The sequence below is a fragment of the Arachis stenosperma genome, chromosome 8 (genome assembly GCF_014773155.1).
Source record: "Arachis stenosperma cultivar V10309 chromosome 8, arast.V10309.gnm1.PFL2, whole genome shotgun sequence".
Classification (NCBI taxonomy): Eukaryota; Viridiplantae; Streptophyta; class Magnoliopsida; order Fabales; family Fabaceae; genus Arachis; species Arachis stenosperma.
The window spans coordinates 17,036,923-17,045,748 of NC_080384.1; the positions used below are offsets into that span (position 1 = coordinate 17,036,923).

Here is an 8,826-nt window from a genome sequence, read left to right on the forward strand (position 1 = left end):
AGATGCTAATCGTAATGGAGAATCACCCTCGTCATAGATTATCACCCTCGTCTATATTTATTTTTCTAAAAAAAAACAATATTTACATATTTTTTATTATCTATACTTTTTTATATAATTTTAGTAGTATAAAACCAAGTTTTTATTTTTTATTTCTAATCGTAATGTATGAGTAGAGTAGGAGAGTAGTTTGGCAGTGATGGCACGCCAAAGGCATATCACCATCAATTCCGGAGATTCTCTGCTGCTCCTTTTCCACATCCATCATTTCCCTTTCTTTACTATATTTAGCATTTTTATAAACTTTACAAATTGGAAACCTTAATTATTTCAATGTATCTTGGTAAGTGTCTTTACCATAAGAATTTAGGCTTAATGCATTCATAGTATAAATTTTGGATAAACTGTCAAATTTGTCTCCAATTTTTGAATCTGCAGTTAAAAATATTTTTTATTTTTTATAGCAACAAAAATATTTTTAAAATATTATAAAAAATGATGAAAAATAATTATTTTTTTTATAAATGACAAATAAATTTTGTATTTAACAAGTTACTTATATATATATATATGATTTTAAATTTTACAGAAATATCTAAATAAATATTTAGAAAGTACATAAAAAAATCTACATAAAAAATCAATCTCTAGATTTTTTCATTTTTTTTGTCATAAACAAAAATAAATCGCAAAAAAAATTACCAAATTCTAGAGATAAAATATCTCATTTTTTAATCATTTTTGTAAAAATTTACATCAAAATTTAATTTTTAAAATAATTTTTGAGAATATATATTTGACATTGGACATTTTTGTCACCTTTTAATATATTTTGAAGACATTGTTGTCAATAAAAATAGAAAATATTTTACTCATTAAATTTTAGTATACTATTGCGCAACTAAATTCATCCTTTTGAAATATTTTGAAGGATTATATATATGGTACTAGTTTAAGAAAGGGTAGAGATTCGCTAACAAAAAACAAAAGAAAGGGTAGAGATTTGGCTAGTTATTTAGTAACTAATTGAGTTTTGGCAAAAGGTTAAAGTGTGGTTGAAGGAGTTAACAAGCCTTAATGGTAGTACAACTAACAACTATACAAAATTAAAAGTAGGTGTTCAATGTGGCGTCAAAGCACAAGGAAGTGCCAAAGGGAATCTTAAGAATCGAAGGTTGTGATGGAATAGGAAATATACAAAGATGGATAAGAAATGAAATGATATATTTGGTATGCGTTTTTATTAGAATTTATGGAGAAAAAATAAAAATAGAAAGTAAAAATAAAAAGATTTAAGATTTATTATTTTTTATTATTTTTCTTTTTCTTAACAAAAAATAAAAAGAATATTAAAATAAAAATACAAACCAAATATCTACTAAACAATAACATCTCATTATCCTTTTCTTTAGAATGCTTGGGTCACACAATTACTTTTTTGGGCCCAATCTTTGTTCAAACTACAAAGGGTTTTTTGCGAGTTTAAACTTAAAAATAAAAACATCTTTCTAGAATAAATAAATAAACGGGCCTGGACTGACAAAAACGGGCCTGGATAGTGGATTCCAATAAAAATAAGGAACCTGGATGCATGGTTTGTCCATTGACCATTGTAAGAAGCATATTATTTTGTGCTATAAATCTCTCACCCTTGTTCATGATGAAACTAATCATATCCCAAGCCCAAAGTTGGAGGATCTACTATGAAACCTAACGAGAAAAAAAAAAAAAAACAAAGGAACAGACTCATTTCTTGTTTCCATTTTCCTCCTAGTATGAGGGATTTATTTCCTATAATATGCTTGGTGGTTATTTTCAATAATTTCTTGCACATCCATGGAGTTTGATTTTCATTATATTATGATTTCATAAATAAAACCAACAAGAAGTTTAATCTAATTTCATTTATGAAACTTATTTGATCAGTTCATACCAACAAAAATTGGAAAAAAAATATAATAATAAATAAGTTTAAAACCTCAAAGATGGTCATTATTATAAAAAAAACATCGCATTAAAAAAACCTCAAAATGTTCTGAGGTTGATTTCATAGAATTATTCTCTTAAAGTTTCTTGATAAAAACTATTTAATTAATTAAATTTTAAAAGATTATTTGGTATTAGGTGATAATGAAAAATTTACTTTAGCATAAACAAAATTCATTTCATTTTTTATTTACCAATACAATAATATTTTAATGTGTGGGGGGTTTTCCAAATAGTAATGCAAGAGATACTCAAAAAGTTATTTTTAAAGAGGAAAAATGTAATACAAGAGAAAAACACAAAATCTTGAAATTATTGTGTGTGATAGTGTAGTTTTAATCAGTTCAGGGAATAATTGAATTCAATTATTAAAATTTGTGTGTAGTAGTAGATATTTCTCTATATGTGTCATGATCATTGGTGATTCTTGTTGTAATCATGATTAAAGTTTGTCCCTTCACATGACAAAAACAGTGTTCTCTTTTTGTGCATTTCTTTCTGGGCTTACCCTTTAATTGCATGTGTTATTTCATTTCAAACACACCAATCATCTTTGCCACACATCTAAGCAATGCTCTAATATTCACACACATTCATTTCATCCCATTACTAATAAAGTTTTCCTACTTTTTTTTTATATCTTGTCAATTACATCATTAAGAATAATAGTTTTCTTCTAAATAAATTAATACAAGACTAAAGTGACAAATAAACCCTTAAAAATGTATACTTCGAACAGATTATTCACTAAAGTTTTAATAAAGTCTTTTAAAATAACAAATGTAGATACACTACTTTCAAATTAATCCCGATTAAGGTAGAAAGTTTTAATTTGAACTACTTGACTACGAGACTGAGATCGAGAGATAGAGATTAAAATAAGTATTATATTATATTTGGTGTAAAATAAGAGACAGACACTAAAATAAGAATGAAACTCTAATTAATTTGCATAAAAAATAAAGTTGTAATTAATTAATTGAAATAAAAACATTTCTAAGTATAAAATGTTTTTAAAATTTCAATTTTCGTTCCAAAAAATTTTAATCTCCTATATCCCCACTTTTTGAAGGCACTAAAATACTAAATTTTAGGGACAAAGACCGAAATTTTAATACCAGTCTCTGAACCAACAAACATAATACTGAATCTCAATCTCTCAGTCTCCGACCCAATACCTCAAAACAAACACAACCTAAAGGTTTATCTCTCACTTTAATCTTTATACAAAGATAAACAGAAAAATATAGAAGAAATATAACAGAAGAGTATAAAATCCTTTTCATGAGAACAATGATAATACTTTTATTTTCCATGTAACTTAAAATGACACAATACTTATAACTTAACAAAATATGTCCCTCAAAAATATAACTTAGTGCTAGTAACTCAACCTCTTTTTTTGGTCTATTTTTCTCACTACATAAGTAGAACAATTTAACAAATGAAATTATGAAAACAACTAGGATTGTACTTACACAAAAAAATTTCTTTTTAAAAAAAAAACACACAATAATGATCATTGTTCCCCCACTCTCTTCCATCACTTCCTCTATTGTGTAGCTGTTAAGATATCTAAAAATTATTTTTAACAGCTCTTGATTACTTAAACCTTCTTCATTCATGCCAATTGCATGCAATGTGTGGATTCTATTCTCTATTCATTTTCATGTCCCCATCTTCCACTCATGACTTACCTTATACTTTCATTAACTATTCCTTATGCTCTTTTTTTTTCTTCTTTTCTGATTTTCCCTTTTGGTATTCTTGTGAGAGAGGGGGAACCTTCCACAAAATGAACATGGTGTCCTTTTCTTGGGGGTGAAAAAAAAAAGAAAAATAAATAAAAATAAAGAAGCATCCCATGGATGATGGTGAAACTTTTGATAAATAAATAAAATTCCCAAGTCCACAAGACTCTACAATAGTGCCTCTGATCCACAAGTTTTGTTTAGCTTCCTCCTTTTAGGATCTGGAGTTGTGTGTGAAGAACTTGCACATGAACCTGCATTTGAGTCATCACTTTTGTAGCTGAAGCACAATGCATCTAACACTCCTATTGGACTTTGAGGCACACCACAAGGGATTGTAGAAGAAGAAACATTTGGATCATTGACATTCACAATGTTTAATGCAAGTTCCTTGATCAATTCAAGACACTTGAGCACTCTCCCCTAAAAATCACACAAAAGTAAGAAGATCAATTAAACAACAACCATCACAAATTCATTGTATTCAAAGTTATCATCAAACAAAACTCTAAACTCTCGAGTTGGATAAATCAGAAATGGTGACTAACTTGGAAAAAGTTAAATCATCATTTATATGATCAATCACCTTATCTATGTATTGAATCAGAACAGAAGTAGTTTTCTCAGTGTCAACCGGTTCGGTTTCCCCGACAACTGATATTGCCACTGCCGCCGCAATCTCTGATGGCTTGAACTCCAAGAACTCAATCCCTGCATTCCACAATTACAAATCATTCATTCTCTAATTCGGACTCTTTTCATAATTATTAATCATTTCAAGAGAATGAACATAGAAGCAAAGAGAACTCATCATTTCATAATTATCCTAATAGATTACATTACTCACCTCTTGTGGTACTCAAGATAAGCTGGATGGATCGCAAGATCGACGATCTTAATGATGGACTCTCATTACCATCATTGATCTTGGAAAGGAAATAATCAATGAAGGAGAATGGAGTAATTGCATTCATTCTCCACCTCAATGTGCTTAGTACTAGAAGCTCCATTCTCTGTATGGTTTTAGCTTCGAATACAAACTTGGATTCACCAACCTGCATTAAAAGACAGTGATCAACATCATGCAAAAATTAGTGCATTGAACTTCAAAAGTTACCAAGCATGGTAAAGAAACAAAATTGAAATTTTTTCTATTCTACCTGCAAATCAAGGGTGAAAGGAACTTCAGTCTCATCAATTTTCGCTGCAATTGATAAACAGGCCACTGCCAGCAATTGCATTGTCCATGTTCTTCCCTTCTACAAGTGGAAACGCTGGATCAAAACCAGCACATTATAACAAAATGCAGATGAAACCTTTTTTTTATCAGATTCCTTGACTTACTGGTAATTCATACGATGAAAGGAATCGATCCAAGTAATTTATAGATAGATATTCACATAGAGGTCCAAAACCAAAATGTGCTCGAACCTATAAAACAAACATATGTGTTCATCCATTAGTCAATAACACGTCAGATAAGTCTAAAATGCTAATCATACCATTGATCTTATTTTGATTCCATCTAAATCCTTATTATAAAAACAAATAATGAAAATCTAGTCCAAATTTACTTAAGAAACTGTTTCAAACTCTTTCCTGATTGAACTCTCAACATCCGAATCCAAATCCTATTGCCAAAAACCGATTAACCCTGCTTAGAAGTTCTGGTTCAGATTTCATTTTTAGGCCATCAATGTAATCATGATTCAGAGTCAGAAAAAGCCAAACTACTCTCACAAGTAAACATCGAAGAAGAAAAGATCAGATGATTGGACTAGACTCTATTAAGAAAGAGCAAAAACAAAAGAAAAAGAAAACAACCAAAGTCTCTCTTTCTCTTTCTGTATTTGAACACACACCTTTTCAATCCAATGAATGGCCTCATTTCTGGCCCCAAAATCCAAATCCCCAGATTGTAACCTGTTCAAGTAAGCGGCACCACCATGCCAGTGTTCACACTCCTTTTCCACCATCACTGCCACACACTCATCACTCTGCAATGGATACCCATCTGCCTCATCACCATCAAAGTTGCAACCTTTTTTATTATTATAACACCTAGGACGCCATGAATCCTCATCAAACACTTCATCCATGGCACCACCACTACCCCCATAAGGATTATCATCGAAGAAGCTTGTGTCCTCTGCACAGAGCAGGCTTGAAACGCAATCAAAGCTTGGTGCCATTGCAGAAGCCTCAAATAAATAAATAAAGATATATCTTTTTGAACAAAAAATCCAACCCCAGAAATAAAAAGCGATAAAGAATGAAACTTTGTGATAATATAAGAGATGGGGTGTGTGTTGAGAAGTGAGTGAAAGAAAATAAGAAGAAAAAAGAAGAGTGTATAGTGAAGCCAACCAAGCAGTGCGTGTTTGTTGTCTTCTCTTCTCTTCTCTCTCTATCCGTGTCTGAAAGGTTTTTGGGGCTGAAAAGAGTGCCGCATGAGAGGCGCTTATGAAGAGAAACGAACACTCCTTTTAGGGTAAAAGGCAGAGAGAGAGAGAGAGAGAGAGAGAGAGAGAGAGAGAGAGAGATAGTGGGGTTAAGGGGGGGACACAGAAGAGAAGAGAAGAGAAGAGGGGCCCTGTGGAGTGAAGAGTTGTGAGTGTTTGTGAAAAAATGAAAATGAAAATGAAAATATTGAATGAAAGGCAATTACTACTCTTCGCAAATAAGGAAGGAGGAGAGTGAGAAGGCGTGTGTTTTGTTAATAATGAAACATTTTTATCGGAGAAACATTAGGAAAACATATATCAACGTCAACATTTTTTTTTCTTTAATTAAGGTGGAAATTTACGTAACTTAATTTTATGTGTAGTTGATAATTAAAATTAATTAAATAATTTAATTAATTTGATAGTAAAAACAAAATAATTTTTAAATTTTTTTTTATTTTTTTTATGTGTGATATTATTGGTTAATATTTTCTCTTTAAAATACTTTCAATTTATAGTTTTAGTTATGAAAAAAGATTTTTTTATGTTTACTTAATAGTAAAAATTTAGATGCAGTCAACTTTATGTAAAGTTGATAGTTAAAAACTGTTAGATAAAAATTTAGTCAAATCAATCAAATTATCTAACCGCTCTCAATTATCAACTTCACGTAAAGTCGATTACACCTGAATTTCTACCTTAATTAAAATTATTGTAATAAGGGCAAACGCTAAGAAGAAAAACAAAAATTAGGATACCACGTAATTATTGAATGACATGATGGTTTTTTTTTTTAAGGAGCGTTTTAAACATATTTAAAAAATAAATATTTATTTTGTATTTTTATTAATATTTTTAAAATATTTATTAATAATTTTTTTAATTTTAATTTTTTATTAAATATAAATATAAAATTATTTTACTTCGATAATATATGAAAATTGTTCGTACTTAATGATTAATGAAAATTTTATTTATTTGCTTCTTAATTTGAAGTCAAATCCTTTCGAGTGATTTTGAATTTTAATTATATATAGCAATAATGTAAATAAAAATAGTTACTATTTATAATTATTATTTTAAAATTTAATCAATTTTTCTTTCTTGAGTAGTAACAGCTTCTACAAATTTTCCTTTTTTTTTTCCTGGAGGTTTTATTGATTATGGAAACACGGAGAGTTATATTCTCAAGGATTACTCTCAAATCATCATTTACCAAAAATCACGTCAAAAAAAGAATTACTGCAACGCAATTTCCAAATACACGGAGCGTTGCGACTGTTAGTTAATACTTAAAAGTTAATACAAATATTTTCACTCTCATTCATTAATTTTCTTTCTAATAATGCGCACTCAAATATTTCTATTTCTAAAACTTTTAGTAGCACACTGTATAATAGAGTTGTAGATTCGTTGAATTAAATATTTTTATTGGTAACTAATTTTGGTTGGTCGGTCAATTAAATAAATGTTGGTAACATACCTTTAAATAAAATTTAAATTTGTAACAGATTAATCATTAATCTGTTAAATTAAAAAATACTATGAACAAAAAAAAATTATTAATAATGTGTATTTTGTATAAATAAAGATAAATAGGTTGTTAACATTTTAATAAGACTATTTCTTCATCTAATAAATGAATATCTAATATCTTTAAAAAAATATATAAACTATAAAAATATATTATATATTATATATAATTAACAATAAAGAGTAGGCATGTAGATAGGTCTTTAAAAAATTTTGTATTAATCCTTTTTATTTCTAAAAAAATTTTATTATGTTGAGGTTTTGAAATTTTACAAAATTAAAACATATAAGTTTTTTCAATTTTCCGTCCCACTTTTAGACACTTGTCCAAATAAAAATAATAAATTTGACTAAAATAATGACTTATATATTTTATTTTTATAAAATTTATAATTTCAATATAATAAATATTTTTTAGAGACAAAAACGTCTAACACAACAAAATTTAAAGACCTATTTAAATATATATATATTTAAAAATAACATATTTTAAAAAGTTAATTAAGTGATAATAATTTATAACTGAAATATAATTTTACAATAAAGTTATGGGATTAAGCAATTTTACCGACCATTTCTTTAAACGTGGTTGTTGTCGCCTTCTTTTTCAAAAATGTCGTCATCTTCAACAATTTTTTTTCTTCTTTTTGAAATTTTATTTATTTAAGTAAAAATAATAGATTAAAATATAGATTTATATAAATAAAATTAAAAAATCTCATAATATGAGAGAGATAGAGAGCATGGGTAAAAATGAGAAAGGACTGAAGGAGATTGTTGTGTAAAAGGTTAAAACTTAAAAGGAAGGAAGAGGGAAGAGGATGTGTTGTCCCGTATGGACACGTGTGCATAGCTGACATCAGCGGATACTGAAGGCCACGTCACACTCACTCTCCACTCTCCAAATGCAAATGCCTCTCACATTTCCCTCCACCCTTCCCCGCCAAATCATTAACAATTTTCCAAACGTTATTTCTCCTAATAATATATTAAAATTAATATCTAGATTAAATTTATTTATGCAAATATTAGTTTATGATTTATTTTTATACACAAATAATGATATAATGAGTAAAAATATAAAATTCCGTAACCAATTAAATCACAAAAAT

At 28.4% G+C, this 8,826-nt stretch overlaps 1 protein-coding gene across 1 annotated transcript; it reads right to left on the minus strand.

Annotated features, from left to right (window-relative positions):
• Positions 1 to 3,302: 3,302 nt before the first annotated feature.
• Positions 3,303 to 6,346, minus strand: LOC130943811 (cyclin-D4-2-like). The gene is made up of 6 exons (XM_057871837.1): positions 5,600 to 6,346; positions 5,082 to 5,168; positions 4,898 to 4,996; positions 4,585 to 4,792; positions 4,324 to 4,448; positions 3,303 to 4,160 (listed from the first exon to the last, which is right to left on the minus strand). Exons 1-6 carry the CDS (start codon positions 5,927 to 5,929, stop codon positions 3,906 to 3,908), a joined length of 1,104 nt encoding a protein of 367 aa, XP_057727820.1. The 5' UTR covers positions 5,930 to 6,346; the 3' UTR covers positions 3,303 to 3,905.
• Between the last annotated feature and the right edge of the window lie 2,480 nt (positions 6,347 to 8,826).

Coding starts and splice junctions, on each gene's coding strand:
- LOC130943811 (XM_057871837.1), bottom strand. CDS start 5,929: ATGGCACCAAGCTTTGATTGCGTTTCAAGCCTGCTCTGTGCAGAGGAC. Junction 4,997..5,081: donor TTTCATCGTATGAATTACCA/GTAAGTCAAGGA, acceptor TTCCACTTGTAG/AAGGGAAGAACATGGACAAT. Junction 4,161..4,323: donor TGATTCAATACATAGATAAG/GTGATTGATCAT, acceptor TGTGATTTTTAG/GGGAGAGTGCTCAAGTGTCT.